The 24,473-nt window shown below is 46.9% G+C and overlaps 13 protein-coding genes across 13 annotated transcripts; 7 read left to right on the forward strand and 6 right to left on the reverse strand.

The window, feature by feature from the left end:
* Positions 1–436: 436 nt before the first annotated feature.
* On the forward strand, positions 437–1,997 carry GLAREA_12479 (Protein kinase-like (PK-like); the record flags this gene model as incomplete). The annotated part of the gene is made up of 3 exons (XM_008083261.1): positions 437–559; positions 621–1,023; positions 1,081–1,997. 3 exons carry the CDS (start codon positions 437–439, stop codon positions 1,995–1,997), a joined length of 1,443 nt encoding a protein of 480 aa, XP_008081452.1.
* Positions 1,998–3,332: 1,335 nt separating this feature from the next.
* On the reverse strand, positions 3,333–5,372 carry GLAREA_12480 (uncharacterized protein; the record flags this gene model as incomplete). Its single annotated transcript, XM_008083262.1, has 1 exon — positions 3,333–5,372. The coding sequence occupies one exon, from the start codon at positions 5,370–5,372 to the stop codon at positions 3,333–3,335; it is 2,040 nt and encodes a 679-aa protein (XP_008081453.1).
* A 176-nt stretch (positions 5,373–5,548) lies between these two features.
* On the forward strand, positions 5,549–6,164 carry GLAREA_12481 (Pre-PUA; the record flags this gene model as incomplete). The annotated part of the gene is made up of 2 exons (XM_008083263.1): positions 5,549–5,774; positions 5,824–6,164. 2 exons carry the CDS (start codon positions 5,549–5,551, stop codon positions 6,162–6,164), a joined length of 567 nt encoding a protein of 188 aa, XP_008081454.1.
* A 680-nt stretch (positions 6,165–6,844) lies between these two features.
* Positions 6,845–7,594, reverse strand: GLAREA_12482 (S-adenosyl-L-methionine-dependent methyltransferase; the record flags this gene model as incomplete). The annotated part of the gene is made up of 3 exons (XM_008083264.1): positions 6,845–7,343; positions 7,391–7,448; positions 7,519–7,594. The coding sequence occupies 3 exons, from the start codon at positions 7,592–7,594 to the stop codon at positions 6,845–6,847; spliced, it is 633 nt and encodes a 210-aa protein (XP_008081455.1).
* Positions 7,595–8,562: 968 nt separating this feature from the next.
* GLAREA_12483 (P-loop containing nucleoside triphosphate hydrolase) lies at positions 8,563–10,440 on the forward strand (the record flags this gene model as incomplete). The annotated part of the gene is made up of 1 exon (XM_008083265.1): positions 8,563–10,440. The coding sequence occupies one exon, from the start codon at positions 8,563–8,565 to the stop codon at positions 10,438–10,440; it is 1,878 nt and encodes a 625-aa protein (XP_008081456.1).
* Positions 10,441–10,854: 414 nt separating this feature from the next.
* Positions 10,855–11,778, reverse strand: GLAREA_12484 (uncharacterized protein; the record flags this gene model as incomplete). The annotated part of the gene is made up of 4 exons (XM_008083266.1): positions 10,855–10,875; positions 10,961–11,399; positions 11,503–11,569; positions 11,622–11,778. 4 exons carry the CDS (start codon positions 11,776–11,778, stop codon positions 10,855–10,857), a joined length of 684 nt encoding a protein of 227 aa, XP_008081457.1.
* A 2,157-nt stretch (positions 11,779–13,935) lies between these two features.
* Positions 13,936–15,111, forward strand: GLAREA_12485 (PLC-like phosphodiesterase; the record flags this gene model as incomplete). The annotated part of the gene is made up of 1 exon (XM_008083267.1): positions 13,936–15,111. One exon carries the CDS (start codon positions 13,936–13,938, stop codon positions 15,109–15,111), a length of 1,176 nt encoding a protein of 391 aa, XP_008081458.1.
* Positions 15,112–15,608: 497 nt separating this feature from the next.
* On the forward strand, positions 15,609–16,657 carry GLAREA_12486 (uncharacterized protein; the record flags this gene model as incomplete). The annotated part of the gene is made up of 4 exons (XM_008083268.1): positions 15,609–15,686; positions 15,837–15,942; positions 16,278–16,380; positions 16,540–16,657. 4 exons carry the CDS (start codon positions 15,609–15,611, stop codon positions 16,655–16,657), a joined length of 405 nt encoding a protein of 134 aa, XP_008081459.1.
* A 1,089-nt stretch (positions 16,658–17,746) lies between these two features.
* GLAREA_12487 (uncharacterized protein) lies at positions 17,747–18,653 on the reverse strand (the record flags this gene model as incomplete). Its single annotated transcript, XM_008083269.1, has 3 exons — positions 17,747–17,983; positions 18,054–18,388; positions 18,434–18,653. The coding sequence occupies 3 exons, from the start codon at positions 18,651–18,653 to the stop codon at positions 17,747–17,749; spliced, it is 792 nt and encodes a 263-aa protein (XP_008081460.1).
* Positions 18,654–19,630: 977 nt separating this feature from the next.
* On the forward strand, positions 19,631–20,003 carry GLAREA_12488 (uncharacterized protein; the record flags this gene model as incomplete). Its single annotated transcript, XM_008083270.1, has 2 exons — positions 19,631–19,691; positions 19,747–20,003. 2 exons carry the CDS (start codon positions 19,631–19,633, stop codon positions 20,001–20,003), a joined length of 318 nt encoding a protein of 105 aa, XP_008081461.1.
* Positions 20,004–20,589: 586 nt separating this feature from the next.
* On the reverse strand, positions 20,590–22,189 carry GLAREA_12489 (S-adenosyl-L-methionine-dependent methyltransferase; the record flags this gene model as incomplete). The annotated part of the gene is made up of 5 exons (XM_008083271.1): positions 20,590–20,755; positions 20,912–21,444; positions 21,512–21,559; positions 21,615–21,896; positions 21,962–22,189. 5 exons carry the CDS (start codon positions 22,187–22,189, stop codon positions 20,590–20,592), a joined length of 1,257 nt encoding a protein of 418 aa, XP_008081462.1.
* Positions 22,190–22,497: 308 nt separating this feature from the next.
* Positions 22,498–23,277, forward strand: GLAREA_12490 (uncharacterized protein; the record flags this gene model as incomplete). Its single annotated transcript, XM_008083272.1, has 2 exons — positions 22,498–22,711; positions 22,766–23,277. 2 exons carry the CDS (start codon positions 22,498–22,500, stop codon positions 23,275–23,277), a joined length of 726 nt encoding a protein of 241 aa, XP_008081463.1.
* A 57-nt stretch (positions 23,278–23,334) lies between these two features.
* GLAREA_12491 (Di-copper centre-containing) lies at positions 23,335–24,418 on the reverse strand (the record flags this gene model as incomplete). Its single annotated transcript, XM_008083273.1, has 2 exons — positions 23,335–23,558; positions 23,608–24,418. The coding sequence occupies 2 exons, from the start codon at positions 24,416–24,418 to the stop codon at positions 23,335–23,337; spliced, it is 1,035 nt and encodes a 344-aa protein (XP_008081464.1).
* Positions 24,419–24,473: the final 55 nt, after the last annotated feature.

Consider the following 24,473-nt stretch of genomic DNA (forward strand, 5'->3'; position numbering starts at 1 on the left):
CTCATCGCCTGAGGCACCCCGCTCAAATAAAACCAATTTCGCTACGGTACAGCCATCGTTTCTGTTCAACTACACCACATACGCCGACCCCGAAGAAAATATGAAAACCTTGCGGTTTTCTTTGCTTCTCCGATCCGGCCGTTCAACGACTTCTCTCGCTTTTTCAACCTCCTGTTGTCGGCTCATTCCCAATTGGAGTTTCCAGACGCGCAGACTTAACACGAGTTCTGCCACGCGTTCCTTCAGTCAGGAATCGACCCAAGACTGGGGTAAATATGAAGAGTTTTTCAAGTTCACACGTGCTCGGTTCGTTCGGGATGAAGAGGGGGAAATGGCGCGGCGGTGCATTAGGTTTGATATGAATGAGCTGGCTAGAATCGCTGCGGAGGTAGTCGGCTCCAAGCATTGTGTCAATGTCCAAAAATACCCCGACGGAATGTACAACAAGGCCTTTCTTTTGACCATGGAAAACGGAACTCAGGTCGTTGCGAAAGTGCCGAATCCAAATGCTGGCTTGGCCCATTTCACAACGGCAAGCGAGGTCGCGACCATGGACTTTGTACGTGTTTACCTTTCTCCGTGATTTCATGCCTTGTTCTCATCTATCTTCACTGAATTAGGCTCTCAATGTGTGCAAAACTCCTTCACCCAAGGTTCTCGCTTGGAGTTCCAAGGCAAGTGAGAACCCTGTGGGTGCAGAATATATCATCATGGAGAAGATTGAAGGCAAGCCGTTGTCGGTATACTGGAAATCAATGCCGATTGATGAAAAGACTACCATAGTTAGGACGTTGGCTAGATATCAGCAAGCTTGGATGTCTCATACCTTCAAACAATATGGGAGTCTCTATTATTCGAATGATGTTCCTACTTCGCCAGGACAGCCTACATTCTCTTATTTGAAAAGAATAAATGAATCTTCCTCTCTCGAGATTCAAGATAAGCGGTTTGCTGTGGGCCCTACAGTATGCCGACAAACAATTGATTATGGCAGAGCGGGGGTAAATTTCTATCGCACTCCTTGTAGGTTCTTCATCCTCGTCGTCAAGATTAGTCGCTCTCAATACTGAAATCATGCAGGGAACACACTAGAAGGCTACTGTATCTCGATCGGCGATCGAGAAATCGCCTGTGTAAAGGCAGTCGACCCAATTCCAAAGCCTTTTGTAACATTAGCCGGCCGATACATTCCCACCCGAGAAAAGAAGCTAGCTGCTCTAGAAGCGTACTTGAAACTCATCAAGTTCCTATTACCAACGGACTCCACGATCACAACCTCACATATTTGGCATTCGGATCTCCATTTAGAGAACATATTTGTCAACCCGGACGACCCAACTGAAATAGTCGGGATCCTAGACTGGCAATCCTCTTCTCTATCCCCGCTCTACGAAAATTCGGCCTCACCCGCACTTCTGGATTACGAAGGCCCGCGATTAAAAGGCATTGAACGTCCGGAATTCCCTAAACATCTAGATGAATTAGACAAAGCCGAGCACGACAGAGCTTTCGACAATTGGATGGACATGACACTCGCAGCATACTATCGAACACTAATCCACTACACCAACAAACCTCTATATCGCGCCATGGAATTCCAGGAGACCCTCAGCTTCCGGCTCCTCACATACGCCCGGAACATATTGATAGACGGCGAACTCGTCTACCTCGACATCGTCACCGACGAGCTTCAAAAGACCTGGGCCACACTCCCCGGCGTCCAGAAGCTCGGTAACCCACCGTTCCCCTTCACATTCTCGCAGGAGGAGCTGGATGCACATAAGAAGGATTACGAGGACATGGCCGAGGGAATGAAGGGTCTGAGCGAGATCCAGCAATGCATGCGTGGGTTTTTTCCAACCGATATCACGGTGGCACATGAGGATTATGAGATGGCCAGGCAGACGGCGAGGGAATGTAAGGAGAAGGTGCTGGAGAGTTTTGCGCGGAATGAGGTGGAGAGGGAGGCGGTGAGGGTTTGGTGGCCTTATGATTAGGAGGTTTGAGGTTTGTAGTTGAGTCTGTTGGATAGAGCGATGGTGGTGTATTATAGTTGTATTTGTAGTCTTGTTGTCTTCCCACCTCACTAACAGACACAAAAGTGGGGCCTTTTCCACTCCCTCGGTGGACAAAATAATTGTTAATCTTAGATTGAATAATAACTCGACTTCGAATAAAACTTAGGGAGTCTCATTTACTTAGAATAATTAACAAAATAGTCATATTGTTCTAAGCCAATCCACCGAATATACAACACCTCCGTCAACTTAATCGAACAAATCCCGTGTTTCGACTACCACCGCGAGCCCTCCCCCTCCCACTATCAGACACAAAAGTGGGGCACCTTCCCCTCCTCAACCACAACCTACCCTTTATGATACAAGTCACATCCCCTCCCACGTACAACCTGCATCGACATTAATCTATGCGTTGGACTCCCTCGTGCAGTCGTGCATTAAACTAGCATCACCAGCCACTCACGCCCGTTCTTACATCTGAGACATGATCTACGTAGTATGAGCTAGAATGTGAAACCTAAACTGAGCATAACAGTGATCTTTCTTTTCTTGAGTCTTTTTTCTTTCTTTGGCTTGAGATGTATTTGTATACGACGAATAAATTGGGATTGCAACTTCACGAACAAGCGGTGAAACTTCTACTTCCCACACCCCCACGCAAAATCCCAACTCATTCAATTTTACATATAAAACCCACCCCCAAAAATGCCATCGACACAGGGTCTAGCCATCGAATTACCTCTTCCTCATGTAAGAACATTCTTGTATATCCTTGATTCTATCGAGTGCTGATGAAGTGTAGCATGGCCGTTGGTACCGCACAGCACGCTTCTGGAAACGATTCTCCGTCACGCTGTCTATATTGTTATCGGCCGCATCTTTGATTTTATCTGCATTCGCGAGTTTGCAGATGCCCAGTAATCGGGATAGGATTCGCGGTAATTCTTACCCCTACTTCCTTACCACTACCATGCTTGCCCCGTTCCTCTTTCCCCTACTCACCTCCTACCCTACTTATCCCCAGAAAGATAGAATGCTCGCTAACGAGTTCAAGCCCTCACGATATCCGGCGTGGTTGTGAATAGCATCTCAATCACCATCTCCGCACTCACGAGCTTAGACTGGAAGTTTGAGAGCACGAATGATAGACAATTTGCTGAGCGGTTATTGAAGATCGTGGAAATGCAGGAGGGGGAACAGTTGGTTATTACGAGGAAGGCACTTGTGGAGGGGTTGGAGGCGGGGGTGAAGGAGAGGAAGACTGTATAAGCAGCGCAGCATGAGTAGTAGAGTGAAGCAGGAATGGTATCATATTTATCTCAACCCTATAACATTCTTCTCCATCACCTTAACGCCCTCCCTCACCCCAGGACAAAAGTGTTTTCGTAATAATTCTCCCTCCCATACAGTCGCTGCAAACGGATTACTTCCTTCGACTTCGGCGGACAGTGGGTCGAATGTGCCATCTCCTCTCCGCTCCTCCGTGTTCCAGAGTGAGGCAATTTTCTTCTCGTGGACTTTAGTCACTTTCCCCATTAAGCCGACGACAGCCATACAAGACTTTTCGGGCATGTGAAGGGAGGATGTGAGGAGCTGTTTTGAGAATGCCGCGATTCTGAGGGGTGGGACGGCGCGGACTGCGAGTTGGGGTGTGAGGACTGATGCGAGAGAGCGCAGGAGGAGAACGGTGGTGGTTTGAATGTTGATTTTGTTGTTTGTGGATGTGAGTTTTGGCGCGGAAGGGTTGTTGGGATCAGGAAGATGAAGTGACTTCGCGCTGAGCTCGATGTCTGGATTCAGAGCAAGGGGATATAAGGTTCGGTATAGATGAGTGATGAAGAAGCTCAGATCTAAGCTAAGCGAGGCCTGGGCTTTTGCGGCGTCTTGTCCTTCGAGTAGGGCGAAAGCTGTGATGATGCACAAAAGAGCCTCTCTGGTTAAGTTCCTAGTTGTTTCCTCATCTTCTGCTTCTTCGTCTTCCACGTCGTCTCCAGTCTCAGCATGACCGATCAAATCTTTTAGTGCTTCTAGGAGATCTCCAAAGAAGTCCTGGTTGATCAGATGTGCGTACCGAGCAAGTCCTTCCAGTACAGCGCCCATCAAGTGGGCCGATCGAGTTTTCAATATCCTGAAGTACGTGACAAAGACCAATTTTAGAGTCTCCGACTGCATACGATCCCTCTCTTCGTGGCTCACAGTAGCATCTGCCTGAATCATCTCTTTTTCTACCACTTTTCGCTCTTTCCAAATCTTCTTTTCTTTTTTGCTTAGATTCGGCCTGTTTTCTTTTGGCTTCTTCGCGAGAGGTGCCTGCCCCCTCTCAGGCTTGTCGATATGATTTATGGAGGCTTTCCAGGAAAATTCTGTTAACAATCTAAGGTGAAGGAATGTGTTCAAGACACTCTCGTCCACTCGCCATCCTCGCCCCTTCATCATCTTTGTTAGAAGAGAAACGGCGTCAAGAGAAGGCGTTCCATCCTCGTCATCTCGGAACAACGTCTCAATAGTTTCTCGACACTTGACAAAGTCATCGTCGATTTTCCTTCCACTCAGCTTTCCCGCTAATATCTTTAACAACTCTCCTCTGAAATTGAAATGTGGTACGGCTACCAAAAGCGCACAGGCACATGATATGGCTACGCTTCCAAGACTTATTCCTCCATCAGCTGCGCTAGCCTTTCCCGAAGTCGCAAGTTTTGCCAGTTCTCGAATGTATGATTGGTAACCTCCAACCAAGGCCTGTTCATAGGCTCGTAATTTTCTGACCTCTTTCGACACTTTTGTTTCCATATCCTGCTCAGATAAAGGTCGTATCCGGTAACCAGGAATAACATCTTTGTAAACTGCCAGTTGTGTTGCAAGCGCCAACTTTTTGATCGTGGTGTTCTTCGACTGTCCGATTTGCGCCAACGCTTTAAAAGCACCTGCATTCTCTTCTGGATCCTCATTCAGCATTAATGCAATTCGAGCCAGCTCCTCCTTCGCTTCAAGAATCTGCTGTCGGATCGGTATAGCAGGCTGCTTCACGACTTCCTCTTCTAACTCCTGATCCGACTCTGCTGCTTCAGACCAATCCAGATCGCTCCCCTCCACTTCCACTACGTCCGCCTCTTCGGCCGGGTTTTGTTGTATCAAACCATCAGATGTCTTGATTGGCAGTCTTGTGCTCTCTTTTTCCTTCTTGTTTCCTTTCCTCGGTCGGGTCTCGTAATCCTGCTCTAAATTCCATCTTGCTGCTTGAGTGAAGAAAGCGTTCGGCTCCGGCGCATTATCGAGAGTGGAAGGAGAAGAGTCCTCGCCATCACTTGTTGGCGGCGACAGCTTTCGCCTTTTTATCGCAGGAATTCTGGCCATTTTTCTGTACTTACGAACTCTAGATAATTTCCTAGAAGTTTTGGGGAAAACCATGAACTTTTCTGCCGCATTAAAGGCGGTGTAAAAATATCCCCGCCAAAATTTATTTCTGCCGCGACTCTGCAAAGTCCACCGCAAGCTTCAACCTCTGGATCGCATACCAAATTGTCCCCAAAATGCGTCCTCTTACCGAATCGGAAACTCAGACTCTGTTCGCAAAGCTTGCGAACTATACTGGAACATCGCTGAAGAACCTCATTGCGCCGCTAGACAATGGGCCAAACGCAGATCGATATGTCTTTAGAATACAACAGTCTCGGTGCTACTACGTGCGCCTTTCCTTGTCAAATCTCGCGACTTCAATAGCCAGAGACAAGCTTTTGTCTTTAGGAACATGTTTAGGTAAGTGATCGTCTACCTAACTTACAAGATTTCTCTAACTCCAGAGCAGGAAAGTTTACCAAGTCTGGAAAGTTCCGCCTCCACATCACAGCTCTTCCCATCCTCGCAGAACACGCACGATATAAGGTCTGGGTGAAGGCCAATGGAGAAATGCCATTCCTTTATGGGGGACACATTGTCAAGGCGCATGTCGGTCGATGGTCGGACGATTGCCCAGAACATCAGGGAGTTGTGGTATACAGCATGAACGATACGCCATTAGGATTTGGAGTTACGGCGAGAAGTACGCAGGAAGCGAGACGGTTGGATCCAACTGGAATTACCTGCTTTCGACAGGCGGATTGTGGAGAGTATTTGCGGGATGAGGATAGTCTTTTTGCGACCAGCTGAGCTCAGCTTAATCCATGGTCATGTCTTGAGGCTCAGGAGTCTTGGTATCATTGGTGTTTATGGAGTATCGGAATGCGAAAAATCATGTTGGTCGAGAATTTTTACCCTTTTTATGTCCACTATTGGCCAAGCGGGTAACGAGCTTTGGTGCTCTGGAAAATGTAGGCATCCTTTGGTTCTCAGTTACATGAGTCTATGATGGAGACCGAAAAAAGTTCGAGAAGTTCTACGAATAGACCTTTCTTGTTTCAAAATCCCCCACACTTCGTATTCTTGTAGAGCATAACATTTCCAAAATACGATTTCTGATTCTTGTCTCATTCCTCAGGACTACTACTGTTAAGGCTCTTTCGGCCTGATATCATTGACTTCCTGTATTAAAGTACCTACTGCAATATTAGAGCAAAACCTAGCGCCCGTATCCTGTTTAGGGGTGTTGGTCTAAACAAGACAATGAAAACGTCTAACACATTCAAATCATATTGCAAACTTTAAGAGGATCCACGCTGTCTTCCAAATATGTAAAGGACTTCACGACCCGGTACAGAAACCCAACCGATGACAATAGTGGCTGCTATCATCGTTTCAGAACAGCTTCAAAAAGATACCCAGTCCCAGGACAAACAACCTCTGGCTGATAAATCTTTACCAACTCAAATCCTGACTCGTCCCGCAAAATCTTATACTGACTGCATAATAGTCCGATCCGTCCCGGAAAGCAGACACATCATGGGAAAATCAAGCTCAGCAGGATAAAACGGCACGTTAATATTTGGCAGTGCATTCTCATTGATGAGAAGTATCGAGTCTTCACTCATCGCATCACGGAAATTGGTCAAAATATCCTTCGCCTCTTTGTCTGGCCAGTCGTGAAGGATGGTGCTCAAGAGGTAAGTTTTCACACCCTTCGCAATTTCGGGTTGTGGGAGGAAGAAATCGTGCTTGAGTTGTGTGATACTGGTATTGACTTCAGGAAGATCTTCTAGGATTAGACTACCTTTGAGAGTCGAGAATCTGACATGGAATGCGGCGATATCAGTTCCAATGCTTCCACCAATGTCAACCAGGAGAGGTTTCTCATTATCGGCATTTCTTGTGAGCTTTTCTTCTACAGGATAGAAGTCGAACCAAGGTTCACCCCGATCAATGCGTTGGATGCGATTGAGATTTAGCGGAACCCTTGTTTAATTACAGCTCATTAGGTTGTCGATCAAGCGAACCATTACATGGATATGTTATCAAAAACTCCCACGCCTGGTTCAAAGACTTCGATTGTTGGCTGTGCTGGTTAGAAATATCTTCAGCTGATCGATCACTCAGCCACGCGGGCCTCGTTTATGCGGAGTATTCTTACATGCAGCAATCAGCGACTTGCCAACTTCATTTTGCTCGAGTGTTGGTGGTGCACTTTGGATCAATTTCTCCACCATTGGGAAATCTGGAATCAACATACCAGACAATTATGTCAAAGTTCTGTCCTTCCTAAGGCTTCTTGCTTCTCAGATTGAGTGTTTACGAGCAAAGCTTTCTTATTAAGGATTTTTCTGAAGCTGAACAGCCTTGATGGTAACATATTCTGGCACTGATTATCTCGAGTCGCCAGGTTGTGAATATACATAAAGTTTTGCCTTACCGAGATATATTCAAGACCAACAAGCAACCTAGTACGTACGCTTTCCTTTTGCGTTGCCATACTCAGTTGGCTTGCTAGAGCAATGAGAAGTAGAGGGAGTACGAATTTTATGAGTGTTCCATGAGCCGTCTGGATTCAAAAGGATTCAAGCACAAGGATTGGAAAATCCCCACATGACTGTCCAAAGCAGCAAAATACCAGGTTCGAAAACTCTCTTGAAGCACAAAACTTTGCTTCAGGATCCTTCTCTATATTGCTAACATGTATTTGCGTCACGCGTGGGTGAGGATAATCAGCGCTTTTGAAACGCCGTAGACACCGAAAATACTTTAAATTAACCATTCTTGTCATCATATGTACGTGGAATTCAGAATTAGAAAAGCAAGAGCCTATACTGTTCTTTTTAAAGCTGGTACTGCCATGTCAAAAGCTTGTGATATGAAGTTGTTTTATCTGCACCCAGATTTGGCTTCGTTCAAGCACAAACGTCTAACGACAACCGCACTCGTGAGCTTATGGTATGGTGACGACCATTCCGCCGATAGGACGAAGTACGGAGATATGAGCCAAGCATAGCTTGAAGGAAAGCTGCAGGTGCTTTTGATGTATAAAACGGACTCTCAGAAACGCGCAGGCCATCGCATGTATAGCACGTGACCACGCGAATTTACTTGAAGAAATATTTTGAGAACAGCGACGCTGAGACACAGTCAAATCCGCGGCTTACCTACCGACCACGAGATGCCATCATAACTCCGTCTGATGATGCTCCGTCCTAAGAATACCACCTGTCTGTTCTGCTCGTTCAAAGCGGCTCGACAGCGTCCATCAGCCTCTCAATGGCCTCTTCAGCAAACCGCTGCGTTTGGGACGAAACTGGCATCTCGCCCGTCACGATTTAGCCTTACGAAAGCTCGAGTCGTCAACACCCCCGAGAGAAGACCTGGAGAAGCTGGGCCGGTGGGAAGAAGGAAGCAAGATGGACCTTTCGGAGGGATGAATCTGACGGAAGCCAAAATTCGTGGTATACCAGAACGATCAACCGCATTCAGGGACCAACCGAACAGTCGATCAGGAAATAGAAGAGGTCGAGATGATCCAAGGGCAGATTGGAAGGCGCTGAAAATGCAGAGAGCCTTGTCGCCAGTGTCCTACAACGCGCGAACGAGAATAAAAGAGCATATGCGACAAGTTGATACATTCGATCAATTCCCCCTACTCGAAACGGTGAAGAATTCTATATTTACGCAAGCCTTGCCGGGAAAGGAAAATCTTGTGCCTACGGCGATACAGAGGATTGCCATTCCAGCACTTTTAGGGAGCGAAAGCACAGGAAGAAGAAGGAAAGCCAATCAACCCGCAGAAGAGAAGGAATTTTTGTTGGCTGCAGAAACTGGGTCGGGAAAGACTTTGGCATATTTAATACCCACGATCAACGCTGTGAAGGAGGCCGATCTTCATGATGAGGAAGTGATAGAGTATAACAGGGCGATTGAGGAGGAGAGGACGAGGACAACACCAGCACCTTCGTTTGCGCCATCTATGAAAGATATGCCGCATCCTACGACAGCTCGGCCTCGAGCGATCATACTTGTTCCAACATCGGAGTTAGTCAATCAAGTGGGCGGTGTCATCAAGGCGTTCTCTCACACCATTAAATACAAATCTGCCATGATATCTTCTGCTGTTAGTGGACAAGTCATCCGAAACCGATTGTTTTCTCCTCGAGGAATCGACATTTTAGTTTCAACTCCTCATCTGCTCTCATCAATCGCCGACTCCGACCCGAATATCCTCTCAAGAGTCACACACCTAATCGTGGACGAAGCCGACTCACTTCTAGATCGAGGTTTTTCTCCACTAACCTCTTCTATTCTCGATAGAGTTGCGCCTTCAATGAAGCAATTGATTTTATGCTCAGCGACCATCCCTCGAAGCATGGATACCTTTCTCCGGAAACGATTCCCGGACATTCGTCGACTCGTCACTCCCAACCTACACGCCATTCCCCGTCGTGTCCAACTTGGTGTCGTTGATATCGAACGAGATCCTTACCGCGGCAACAAGCTTCTCGCATGTGCCGATTCCATCTGGTCTATCGGCAAAGCAGCAGCAGAACACGATGGACAGGTGGGAGGTGTCATGGACGTCAAACGCATCTTAGTCTTCGTCAACGAGCGGGAAACCACTCAAGAAGTCACCGAATACCTAGTCTCAAAAGGAATCGACGCCATCGCCCTCAGCAGAGACACACCCGAGCAGCGCCAACAAGAAATGCTCGCAACATTCACCCAACAAGCCCCCTTAACCGCGCCTAAAGTCACTCATCCCGGATCTCTGGCCGACAATCAACCTAACTATGTTCCTTATGGCAGTGTTGCCCCTCCCGCCAGGCGGAAGTTGCCAAACACAAAAGTCCTCGTCACCACGGATCTGGGCTCTAGAGGTATTGATACCCTAGCTGTGAGACATGTTATCCTCTATGATGTTCCGCATTCGACGATTGATTTTATTCATCGGCTGGGGAGGACGGGGAGGATGGGGAGGAGAGGAAGAGGAATTGTGTTGGTGGGGAAACATGATCGCAGGGATGTGGTGGCGGAGGTTAGGGATGGGATGTATAAGGGACAGCCTCTTATTTAGGTGATGTAGATTATCTAAGGGGTGGTGTAGATTAAAAGGCGGGCGTTTAAAGATGGTTGGGTGGTTTGTATAAAAGTGTAGAAATATGTATAATACGAAAGATAATGTGTTGATACTGTTAATACCCCTCATAATATAGAGCTATATACATGCTTTACGGTGGCTGACTCTGTCATAGAGAAGTGATCCACACTCAGCCATTTGATCTGCTTCCCCTGCACAATCCCATCACGCACAAAATTGAAATAAAAGATCATTGAATTTTTGGCTATTTGATTAGGTTGAGCAAATCTGCCCCGCGACCCTCGATAACGCCATCCGTAACTATCCTTTCCATACTCCTAACACCTCCCCCGTCCCCACATTTCCCCCAACCAAACTTAACCCCTCCGCAATACAGCCATCAACCCTTTCTCAGGTCCTCGTAACCGTAACCTAAACCCAACCTCATTAGCCCTCCTCTTCAACCCATCATAACCAAACAAAACCACTCAATCCAAAAGAAAAAAAGAGCACTCACAGTCTTCACATCCACAACCCTCTCTTCCCGCGTATGCGTCGTATACGTCACATCCGCCCTCGCAGCCGTAATCACGCAACTACACGCATTCGCCAGCCAATTCAGGACATACACCGAGACATTCATCTCCTCCAGAAACGGCGGGAGGGCTTCGAAATCTCTTTTCACCATCTCCCCACCCATTATCCCCTCCCCTAGACCACGTTCCATGAACACAGGCGCAGGTGTAGGTGCAGGCGCCCGTGGATAGTGCGGTTTGGTTTTGGTTTTGGTTTTTGTCTTAGTTGGAGAGGGAGCGGGGGGTGTGGGGGCGATGAGAACGGTGCGCGAGACGTAGATTGTGGTGGTGGAGGGGGAGTGGATGGTGGATACTTCCCAGGCGACGAGGGAGCGTTGTAGACCGGCGGAGCAGAAGGAGGAGATGTCGTAATTTTGGGGGCTGGGGGGTGTTAGTTGGTGGGGAGTAGGGGGTGGAGATGGAGGGGGATATAGGAGAGGGAGATGCAAGGGGATTGAGGGGGGGAAAGGGGAGGGGGACGTACGGATTTCTAACTGCTTTGATCACTTTTGCGAGATCGGGCTCTATGACTGGGGGTGAGGCGTAGCATTCTTATTTTGTTAGTTTTTATGTTTGATTAGGGGGCAAGGGGGGGTTAGATACCTGGAGCAGGTTCCCAAGGTGTTCCAGCTGCCGGTGCGTCTGTTTGTCTAGGTGATAATACTGCTTTATGTGCTACTGCTGGTTTCGCGGGGTGAGGAATCGCAGATGAGAGATGTGTAACTGCTAATAGCAGAACAATTGAGGAGGCTCCGACCATCTTGGTATGGATAATAAGCTACTACTGGGATAGAGAGAAAGCTAGTGGTGATCCATATCCTAAGCAGGAAACCTCTCTCTCTTATCACAACAATCTCCTTCTCAAAAAATGGTATTTGAGTTTCCCTATTCCACCACCTCCCCATCATGTGCATCCACCTGCCGTGAACATCACACGTGAACCGACATATTCGATGGGGTTGTACATATCGGCTAAACGTTGGTACGTTGGTGTTGCTTGATAGGTCAACCGCCACATAACCTTTTCCCTGGTGATGTACCCCAGCTTTAACCATTTCTCGGCCTTCGGCTGGTATATTAAAGGGATGTGAAATGACAAATTCGAATCCTGGGATCGGAGTACCGAGCCTGTTATTTGGGTTTTCATTGGGGTTTGGATTTGGGATTGCGTATTGGGTGATGCGTATGCTGCAGATGGTAAGGGTGGGCAATCTATCAATTGTCAGCATTGTATTTAAGGTTGCATTTCTTGGGAGCCCCAGGTTCCGAAAGAGTAAGTGTGGTAACTCGAAATTGTAACTCTGGTAACTGGCGCACCAATTGACGGAGCCCCGACTGGAAGAAACGCTCGCTTAAGTTGGGAACCAACACAACGGTCGAATACATAAGGAGAACGCTCATGTTTTCTTGATTCGCACTGTAACCGTGCCGTTTTGCAGGGAAATCTCTGTACGACAGAGAGAGGAGATGCACGAATCTGAATGGGGATGAGGTTGAGAGATAAGGATTGGTAGATCGAAAATGGCGCCGTTCTATGCAGAAAGTGGTATTGCGATACCAGGAATGCGAAAAATCTCTGTGATACTGCACCTTGGATCTGGCCAGAGCTGCTGGTAATTGAGGTTAATTCGTCTGAGGGTCTGAGGAATCGACAATCCGGTGGAATCGAACAGAGAAAAAACAGGTATGCCCTCGATTATCGATTGTGACCAACTTACTAACCTGCATAGCATAACGGTCCGCCTTGTGAAAGACAGCCTCCATCATACTCGGTCGGCCATGTTCCACAATTTTCTAGATGTCAGAACATATTTGCTCACCGCAACAGGGTGTAGTGATGAATATAAGCTGACAACCTAATATACGAGTGCCAGAGTCCGAGTGGTAGAACATCATATATGGCGTTGCTGGAATAGGGAGGACATCATAGCGGTCTTTTGATTTTGTGTTGTCTCCTCATGGTCGAGAATTGAAAGGTGTTCCAACGACTGCGCCAAAATACGACTGAACGGCAGAAAGCGACATATCCTTCCAGCCTGCCATATTAGTCCGGCAAAGCTCATTGTTGGCGTTTTCTTGCAGCGGACGAGAACCCTCGAAAGGAAGGTTTCTCACAAACTCGTTTAAGTGTCCAATGAGAAAAACCTACAACATGTCGCCTTCGATTCGTCACTCTTACCGACTCTGGGCGTACGAACAGGTTGACTCAAGTTAAAGCGCCTGTCGAAACACCACAAAGAGTCGAGACGTTTGTATGAAGTATGTCGTTGGATGAGTGGGTCTGCGCCAGGTCTCGAGCGGGTCGAGACATCGGCCTTCGAAATCATTTGTCCCCAAAAATAGACATCGGAGCGGGAGATGTGCAAGCCTCCCGAACCGCCGGCCACAAAGCTTGAAAGCCGGTCCACTTCTCTCCTCCAAACAATAACACCTCGACCGACCAAGCTTTCCGAGTTGTTTCAACTTTCTCACCACCAACCAAGCGATTGATCAAAGTGTCCTTGTGCCTTCCGTATAAGCCAGACCAGCCAAAGATGAGTCCTCTCCACTTTTGTTTGTTGCCTTTTGTTGTCCAATGTCTTCCACGAGTTCGAGAGACAAAGGCGCAGTCCAGACTTTAATACGGGTTTGCGTCACCAGAGACTGATGGGTTGCTCTTTCTCTACTCAATGCCATATTTCCTTTCGTTTCGTTCGCCTCTGTTTTGGCTGAGCTTCTTGTTTCTTGTAACCTTGTTGTTTTCTTTGTGCTGTGCACACAAACTTGTTGTATTACTCGGTTGTTCATATCGCTCCGTTACTCATTTCCGCACTTAAGTTGTTGACTGGTCGACTTTCATCAAAGAGCATAATTGAACAACAACTTCACACTTTTGGCTGCAACGTCTTTACCTTGTCGAAAGTCTCGCGTTCGCAACATGTATTTCAATTTCGCTGCAACAGCAGCTCTTCTCTCTCATGCCCACTTAGCGCAGGCTCTTCCACAAATCGGCTCTTCGATTTCCTCATCCTCAGTTGCATCTACCAGTGCAGTGTCTGCCCGAGCAACCGTATGGTCTGTATCCGAGGCAGCAGTTCCAACTAGTACGGCAGCATGCAATAACTCACCAGATCTTTGCGATAGACACTACAACAACATCACCCATATGGGTGCTCACGATGTAGCTTTCTTGCGAGATAGCTCCACCTCTTTCTCCACGTCAGGCAATACATTCTACAATGCAACTGTCGCACTTTCGGCAGGGATTCGACTCTTACAAGCACAAGTGCATCTCGAAGCAGGAGTTTTACGACTCTGCCACACTTCTTGTTTGCTTTTGGATGGTGGAACTCTTGAGGCATGGCTTGCCACTATCAAGACATGGATGGATGCCAATAGGAATGAGGTGGTAACGGTGATCTTAGTCAACGCGGACGATCAAAAATCGGCTTCATTTGGCAAGGTTTTCACATCCTCTGGGCTTTCCACCTACGGCTATACACTGCCTACAACATCGTCCATGTTGATATGGCCTACGTTACAAAGCCTCATCAGTGCCAACACACGTCTTGTCACTTTCATTGCAAGCATCGACTACGATCCGGCCTTCCCGTATCTCCTGCCAGAATTCAACTACATATTCGAAACCGCTTTCGGAGTCATGTCACCAACAGGATTCGGTTGCGATCTTGATAGACCTAGCACTCAGTCATCAGCGGCTGCTGCCGTTTCGGCAGGTTTCATGGGGATGATTAACCACTTCCTAGATAAGGATGCTGGATTTGGAATAATCATTCCGGATGTCGATAATATCACGAGCACCAACTCACCATCCACTACCAATGTTGGTGCACTCGGCAAGCAAGGTGCGGAATGTTATATTAAATGGGGAGTTAAGCCAACGTTCATTCTCGTGGACTTCTTCAACGTGGGGCCTGCTATCGAGACGGCTGATATGTTGAATGGCATCGTCGGCACTGGGAGGGTGGTTGTCAGTACGGAACCGCTTACGTTGGCCACCAATTCTGCCTCACGATTCAATGGGTATAGTGGTCTTACCGTCGTTGCGATAGCAATGGCCGTGGTGGCGATTGTGAATACTGTCTGGTTATAAAATCCAGGAGTTTCAATTTTGGAATGTATTTGTTTTTATATCATAGCGAGGGAGTTTTAACGAAGTTTTGGGATTGGGTTCTAGATGAAAGTATGTTGTATAGCTCAGCATCTGGTTAGGAAGTTTTGGGGCTGATTTTGGGAGCGTAGAGTTAGAATTTTGTGGTGAAGTATCTATTTAGCTTCATGGAAGCTATCAAAAATCTTGAAAACCAAACAATTATTATCTTCGCACTAAAACATTTTTTTTAACTTGCTATTTATAACCTTACCTTCTGCTTCCAACCCCCTCCCTAATAGAAAAAAAAATGAATCTCAAATTTATTCTGATTATCCCAACATCAAACCACGTGACCTCTCAACCTCAAAAATGGACACACAATTCTAATCTTCCTCACATTCATCCACACTCTCTCAAAAGCCATATTCAAAATCCACCTTCCTCTCCAGTTTATCGATTCTCCTTTCTGTACAGTGCACCTCCCCTCTCTCACCATAATGTCCCAATCACCCACGATCGACTACGCAAACCTCCCCACGCCACCCGTCTGCGTGGCGGATTTCTGTCTCATCCCGGTATGTCAGATTTCGTTGTTACACTGCATATCAAGTCTTCCGCTTGTCCTCAGTCGTGGCTGAGTATAATAGTTGGACTTGATGTGCTAATAATTGGACTTGGTGGTTGGGTGTCTTGAATGAAATGGACTGATTTGATTGTACATCTAGATAGGAACGCCCTCCCCCTCCGTCTCAGCTGAGATTGCGGCTGTGCAGCGCTTGATGAGGGTTAGTGGACTGAGTTTTGGGATGCATAGTGCGGGGACTACTGTTGGTTAGTTATTTTTTTGTTGACGGGGTTTTGGGGTTTGGTTTGTGGGGGGGTGGGATGTTGATAGGGGAGGTTGGGAGGTGGAGAGGTATGGGAGGGGAGAGGTGGACGGGATGGATGAAGAGGTGGATGGGTGAGGATATGTAGACGGGATGGAGAGCTGGTGGAGGAGGGAGGGGTGGATGGGAGGTTGATGGGAGAGGGTGATGGGAGAGAAAATGAAGGGTTGCGGGTTGATGAGAGGAGGAAGGTCACGTGTTGATGTTACAAGTGTTTGAGTCTGAGGATAAGCTGGGGTAGATTTTAGTGGTGCAAGACCATTGACTAACTTCCAACAGAAGGATCATGGGACGATGTCATGCGTCTCATCGGCCAAGCACATACGCTCGTTCATCAGAATGGGGTCTTGAGGGTCCAGACTGATATTAGAGTTGGTTCGAGGTATGTTTATTCCTCTACCCTATCTCTTTTCAAACTAATTGCTGCTGCGCTCTCATGCCGAACAAATTCTCATAAATTGCCCTTCTCATACAGTTCTAAACCCTCATCCAAATCCCATAAAATCTGCTCGGTCATGAGGAAAGAGCTGATAATTTGTAGGACTGACAAGAAACAACATTTCTCTGAAAAAGTCTCGAAAGTGGAGAGTATTCTTGCGGGTGATGAGCCGCATATTAAGAAGAGTTCTACTTTTGGGGAGGGTGAGAAGGAGGCGTGAGTGATAGGGGTGTTATGAAGTGGATGGGTTGCGTGTATTAGTTTCATGAAAATAAGATGGATGACTTCGAACTCTTCGTTATGGTTGAAGCCACATCAATCTGACTCAATAAACCTTCATTGGAAACTGTGGACGGAGTCATGTACTATATTAAAACTTCTCGTAGTCTCCTACCCTTAAATGAGGAGCCAACAAGTCAAATGTGTCAGCCGGTTGAGACACCTTTTGGACCTTATTCATTGATTCTCATCCCGAAGAATAAATTGACCACGCACTGTTTCCCTAAGTAAGACCTCATCAATCTTCGCAGCCGCTCCACAAACGGTAAACCTTAATCCGATCAACCCCTAAAGAACAGCAGATATTCTACATTGGATACCACATTTTGTCACACTTTGTGTCTTATGAGTAGTTCGACCGGCGAAGTTACAAATTTGAGAAAATCACGGAGGTTATTCTTCTTAGATGGAGAATTGATGATACGCGAGAGCCGACGTCTTCAAATTGTAATTATTATTACTTTACATTAATGAGCGTGAGATGCGAAGGGTCTGCTAGAACACCATTGCGTTGCAAGACTAACGGGACACCCTCCGAGTGCCATAGACACCATAATCTCTCTATTTATTCAAGTAATTAACCAGTATTTCGTCAATAAAAAAGGATAAATATGTCTACAGCAGAAATTCTAGAAAGTCGTTTTCTAAAAAACCTTCGTTACAAAGTACTATTATTCTATTGTAAGGAGGTGTCCCGTTGGAGTTGTAACACGGTGGTGGTAACGTGTGAATACTTGATATCTGAATGAGAGATCTCTGGGCGGATATATAGGTTTCAATGAGCAGCAAGCTTTACTTTGATGAGAGCGCATTTGAGAGGGCGCTTGAAGAGATAGGCGGAAGTGTTTGGGGACTCGTAGAATCTGGGAGAAATAAGATGGATTAATGCCACTCGTAACAGTCGAGGAGATAGTTGAACCTTTATCTCTTTTTCATCAAATATTGGTAGTATCTGACATAGTATACATGGCAAAGCACTCTTCTTGGCAATCCCCTGATCATATTCACAATGCGCAGTCAAATTCTTCTGTCAACCGACTTTCCTATCAACAGGACTCCCATGAATGAGCCCATCATGACCATCATCACAATATCCAAAATGCTCTTTGAGTAGTACATCTTCTATAGTATCCCGGTAGCACGCCTTATTCTCCGTAGCGAACTCTCGTAACGCATCCCAGCTCTTGCATTTATGCAGTTGGCCATGCCCTGCTGTATTATCGCCGAATGTGTAGAGAGGTGTGGCGTCTGCGTTACACATTGTCGTCTTCATACAAGTCAGCATATTTTAATCTTCCTCATCAAATACCCTCTCCAAGTAAGACATAATTACTCACCTGCAACAAATACCCAAAACAATGCTCAACATGTTCCCCCGGCTTCCACGTAAACTTCTCCCCCATCAAACTCTCCTTCATAGTCGTCCTCAATATCTTTAAACAATGCAATTGATGGTACGCCTCCAGCAGATACACGCCCTTAGATTTATCGTCGGGCAGGTACATGCTCTCCGGCCAGTTCTGACTCTTGGCCCATTCTCGGTCCATGGCTACGAAACCGTGCGAGGGCAGGATGGAGTTCCAGAGGGAGTCCTGGATTGTGTAGTTACTGCCCGAGTACTCGGTGTTCCACCAGAAATGGCGGTATTCGGTGGGAATCTCGTGAGGGATTGCTGAGTGGGTTAGCTGGGTTTGGGAGTGATTGGGGGGAGAGGTACCGTATTCTAATGGTGTATGAAATATTGTAAGTGATGAGGAGGCGCGGTATAGGAGACCTGTTTGGATGCCATTTATGAGAACCAGGATCAAGATCGTAGCTAACAATAATTTTGAGGATTTGGAGTTGTTGGATTCGTGGTAAGGTCTATTCTGTTCAAGCTCACTTGAAGATCGTTCTACATCGTCCTCGTTCAAAGGCGAGTATTCTTCATTACCCATGGCTGAGAAGAATGTTGAATTTTAGTCTGTGATGAAGAAACAATGAGCATGCGAGGCATGAGGTCGGTCGTCGTACAGTCTAGCTCAGTATCAGAATATAGTCGTCCTGCACAAGGGACTATCTACCTCATGCAACTACCATTTAAATTTCGGCACTTCAAATGAATGACTTAAATCACCTGCAGCCAGGGCGCCGCGTAATCCTGCAATCGGAGACCTTACGTCGAGACGACACTCGTCTATGCAGTCTCTTCGATGCCAATGCTACCGTCTCGATCCGATGCGTGTATGTGGCAGAGCGGCAACCGAGAATTGTTGATCATGACTTACGACTTACTACATGTGTCAGACAAAAATAACTATATTGATAAGCTTCACACATGAGACCCTTATCGATCCTCCAGGCAGAGTTTCGGCGGTGTGATGACATTGTTGTACAAGCTGTGATAGTCTAGCGGAGTGGCAGTGTTGCTCCGTGGGTAGGGTGGTATTGCTAGTTTTCCCGTATATCTACCTCTTGATCTGCTCGTAATTGGAACAGTTGGTTGGTTGTCGGCCGCTACTATTCAATTTCGTCATTCGCAAGACTAGCAATGTTGATCTACGTAAAATGGATCTAAGACCTTGTTTCTTGGTTAGACTTGAGTAAGTAAGACAAAGTAGCCAATCACTTCCTAGGCCACGGGTAAAAGGGACTTTTTGAATCTGCCCACTCTGATGATCCTGGAGAAAACCGCAGTGAGACAATCTTGCATGCTTACGGAACATTTACGAGCGGTGTTGTATAGGGTACGGCGTAGTTGACTTAGTACTATTCGCACTCAGTGGTCTAGATGCTTTAGTGCTTCAAGCGAAGTGCCGGATATATAGTATATCCACGTAAAAGAACGGTCTTGGTGTGAAGGCTCAGATACCAAAACTCGTCTCTCAATCTCACTTGCAGTAAAATCATCTACGAAATTTTCACATTTGCAAAAATGAAGCTCTCCATCTTCACAATCCTCATAGCGAGTGCCGCCTTCACTGTGGCAGCTCCAGGTCAGTCATTCATCCCTTCTCATCGGCCTGAATTCAACTAATCATGAATGAACAGTTTCCACAAACGCAGATGCAGTTGACCTCGAAAGCGTCGGTCGAGCATACATTCGTAACGAAGCTGCTGCTGTAGATTTCGACAGTGTGGGGAGAGCCTACAAGAGAGATTCCGCCAATGACGCGGATTTGGAAAGTGTTGGACGCGCTTACAAGCGAGGATCTGCTGAGGATGTTGATTTAGAGAGTGTTGGAAGAGCGTACAAGCGAAATGGGGCGGAAGATGTTGATCTGGAGGCCGTTGGACGTGCGTATTAAGGGAGTGTAGGACAGGATTGCAAGTTGCTATCAAGAGATGTTGGGTTGGTAGTGTTTTAGATTTTAGCTTCTAGGGGAGATTTGTGACTGTTGGGAATGGTGTCGATATTCGTAAATACAAGCGTGAGATATGGGACAAACCCTTCATTTTCCAACTCGCGTGAGGTCTGCTCTCGCGGCAAAATAACTTACCTTGCCAGAAATACTATTATTGCTCTATTTATATAAATAAATATGCAGTATTTCGTCAATTGAAAAAGTTCAATGTATCTATCGAGGAAGGAGAATTGGAAAGTCGTTAAATTATGATATTTAGAGGATGTCCTATTAGTCTCGCAATACACCGAATACACCGGTGCATTACGTCCGCTGTTCAAGAATCACACATCTCGCAGTGAATGGGCCGATTTTGGTTACCATGATGCAGCTTACTGCGAGAGCGCACAAAGCAATCACAACAAAATCGGGAAGGTCAAATACCGGCATTAGTACGAACTGGTTAAATTCATTCATACAGCACACTGCAGAAAACAACCTAGAACCTCTCACTGACATGTCGTCAGGTTTTAGTGCCTTCAAGCGCTCATCACTCCCCCAACCACTCAATCTCCAGAACACCCAACAATGCACCCGACTGTTGGGTGTATTTGATAGGCCCGAAACGCGGGTCAGCTGCCTTGACAAGCCTCTCCCAGTCCTCTAGCTCACGCTCGTACGCGTTAAAAGCAGCTAGCATGATCATATCCAACTCTCTGTTAAATGTCAGATGTCATAATCGTATGGTAAGTTGTTTGAACGAACACGCTAAAAGGGGAAACGTCGTTGGAACCAACACGCTAGATGGGAAAGACATTGTTGGAACCAACATAATCAACCGGGGGAAGAGGGGAGGAGATGGACGGCGTTACCTTATGAACTGCTCTGGGATCAGCGGCATCAGCCCTGCCTGTCCCGGCGCAACGTTATCATTGATCAGCACCCTAGCGCCGCTCTTCAGTGCAGGAACCAACGCTCTCAATACCTGGATAGCTTGCTTGTCCGGCCAATCGTGCAGCACCCATCGTAAAAGATAAACGTCCGCGCCCTTGACGTTCTGCTCCTGAAAGAAGTCCTGTGCCTCGAACCGTACCCTTTCTCTGAGAGGGAGTGGTACCTTCCCTTCTTGAGCGATATGGGGCAGGTCTTCGACGGTAATCTGTAATTTCGGAAACGATTGTGCGAGCAGCATGCTGACATAGCCATCTGCACCCCCCACGTCAACTACCGTTGCAGCCCCAAGCTCCCCCCAGGGAAACGCTTGGAGCAGGTGAGATGGGGAGTTTCCAGGGACCGTGCTGGAAAAGAACTTCATTGCACCGCTGAAGCGAGCAGCGCGGGAGGGGTGCTCCGCTAGGTACTCAAAGGTTGACTGATGCGTGCTGTTGTGGGCTAGAGCCCATCCCTAAACACGCGAAGTTATAATATTTGATACACAATCAACCAAAATTTAAGAAGAAGTGACAACTTACCGTCTGATTAGGCTCTTGCCCCTGAAATGTCTCTATAGCATCAACGGTCTGTAATTCTCGCTTAGCACACACAACCACAAGAAATCCATTGGATGTTTCTCACCCGCGCAAACGACGGATAGAAGTCATCAAACATAAGCCCAATTCCATCGCGCACATCTGCATCCTCCATCAACTGCCGTGAAGCAGCCGAGTGAGCGACATAACCTTTACGAGGTTCGAGAAATGCACGATGGTAGATGATAGCAAATCGAATAATACGCCGCAAATCAGGTTCGTAAAGTCCGCACTTGACGGCGAGGTCCGTGAAGGAGATGTCACCGACGAGGGGGACCTTCTGCGCGATCTCAAACTTGTATATGGCGTGCATGGGCGCGGCGTTGTACTGCGATATTGGCAAGCATCAGTAGTTGACTCCCTGTGGTAAGCCGAGCAAGAAATGTGACTTACGCAGGGTCGAAGGCACATTCGTGGGCCTTGCAGAAGGGAAAAGAGTTCTAGGCAGCTCGCCATAGCGTCTTGTCTTGCTTGCTCGATTTGGACATCTTTCAGGGTAGCTTCCACTGGGCCATCGACATCGAAGGAGGGGAATGGCAGGCTCTGGGAACGGAGATAGTCGCCAATCTGACTGATGCTGGTGGCGACCGTTAGAGCAAGATCTTCGATGCGAGAAGTCATACTGTCTAGGGTGAGGAGGGGTGTTGTATCGTCGAATCTGCAAGCGGCTGTCTTGGATTTATATAGAAAATCTGTAATCTTCCGCCAATGCTTTACTTTTATTGTGGTGATGCCCCTGTCCATATTTACCAAACATTGAGCTGGCCTCCTATTTTTATGTTCCGGTGTTTTTGGAAGTGCTGCGAAAGACATGCACTAACTGGATAGGTACCTGAAGACCTACCTACTGGATCTCACGTCCGGCCTTGGTAACCTTTTTGGCTTCTCTATGACGAAAGGCTGTAGACAATCACTTTCCGCAAATTGAGATGGCAGAAAATAATGAATCGACAGAACCGCTCCTGGACGATAATGGCTTAGAAGAGAAGTCATCTAGTCATCGACATGCTTTGAGCTTCCATGTCGATTTTGCCAGGTTAATTGGGCTTTGCGTAGCATTATTTATCGCTGGTTGCTATGTGGGATGGGAAGCTGCAAAATTGCGAAATACTCCTGATGCGTTCAAAGAAGCGGTTCCTCGAGGTGAGTTGTCATTGTCCACACAAGATTTTACGAAAAACAATTGACTCTGTACAGTACACATACCAAACATCATGAAGACATTCCAACAAGAAGAACGCTTCATGAAACCTCCTCCTTTTGATGGTGTAGCTGAGCCAGTATGGGACTCTCTTCTCCCACTCGGCCTAGGATACGTACGAAACCCAGATATCCCAGCCACAGAGAACATCTCCACAATATCAGCAATGCATCAATTACATTGTCTCTATACTCTGCGACGAACAATGTATTCTACGGGACTTAATGACTCAAAGCTTGAGTCGTTCGACAATGGTATCGACCGGTATGCGCATATCGGGCATTGCTTCGAGTATCTGCGGAATGCAATCATGTGTAGCGCGGACTCAAGTCTCGAGCCTTTCGAGGTGCCAGATAATGGGTTTCCGGGAATGGGATTCCCGAGACAGTGTAGAGATTACGAGAAATTGAAGGAGTGGGCTGAGAAGTGGAGGGTACTTGAAGACAAGAGTTTTATTCTTGTGGATGTAGAGGAGCAAATCCCACAATCTACGTCTGGAGGCGACTGATGATCAAGTATCGGAATATCGAGGGGAAACTCTTAAAGTAAAAATTCATATTCATTTCTATACGTAACGATAGCATAAGGTCTCAGACTCTGTCCCCATCACTTGTCGTACATACATACTTGACACGAAGTCTCCGTAGTCCATTGTGTCTGACAGTTTTGCACGAGCACTTGTGTTATTGTTTGACCTGCCGTCGTACTCTAAGGCTCTTCCGAGAGCATTGTGCTGCCATGTCCACCACAGCCGGTCCAGTTGCGCATGGTGAAGGTACCAAAGAGGGTCTATTAAACATATCAGTAAATTGCCATGAGCTTCTTAATAATTACATACCATACGGAACAGTGAACTTGACCCAATCTCCTCGAATGCCTGTGCTTATTCCGATATGCGGACCTTCCTCCAAAGCAGACATGAAGTCTTCGAAAGATTCTTTTTCAAGAACTTTAGCTACTACATCCGGGCGTATATCTTCCCCACACATCTTTCTCAGAACCTTTCCTTTGAGAAACCCCCTTGATAGGCAATGTGGAGCCCAGTCTGCGTCAAATCTGAGAGCTTCTAACCCTGCAAACGGCCCATCAATCACACAACGTCCACCACCGACCGTAACTTCACCAGTAGCATCTCCATCTCCTCCAAACCCAGAGACAGGGTCAAACACAGGCGATTTGGTTATGTCCTCCCAATCCAAAGTCCAGTCCCAATAAGGTAATGCTCCAGCATATCCACACTGAGTAACAAGTGCCTCTTCAAACAAATGAATAAACCATCGATGCCATGGCAGAAACAAAGCTGATTTGTGCGAGTAGCTTCCATACGCCTTGTGGACGTATGGGAAGTCGTCGAAGAGCGAGCCGTTAGCTAAGATTGCAGGCTGCTTGCGTAGACAGTGGACTGCGTTGAAATAATTTTCTCGTTGTGGTTGTGAAAGTTTCCGCCATTCTCGACGTACTCGCATGGAAGTGCACGTCAGTGAGGATTCTGTCGCACTGAGTACTTGAATATAGTTATCGAGAAAAGGGTCTTGGAAAGGAAACGGTGATATTGTGCCAATTCCGCAGCCGACGATGAAGAAAACCAGCGTTGAAGAGGCTACCATAGAGTACCTGGGCCAAGGTCGTGTTCGACGAACCTCAACCATCTTGGAAGATTTCATCAATTACTATACACGAGTTCTCTTACGGTTATCGTCATAA

Source organism: Glarea lozoyensis (assembly GCF_000409485.1).
Source record: "Glarea lozoyensis ATCC 20868 chromosome Unknown GLAREA18, whole genome shotgun sequence".
Taxonomy (NCBI): Eukaryota; Fungi; Ascomycota; class Leotiomycetes; order Helotiales; family Helotiaceae; genus Glarea; species Glarea lozoyensis.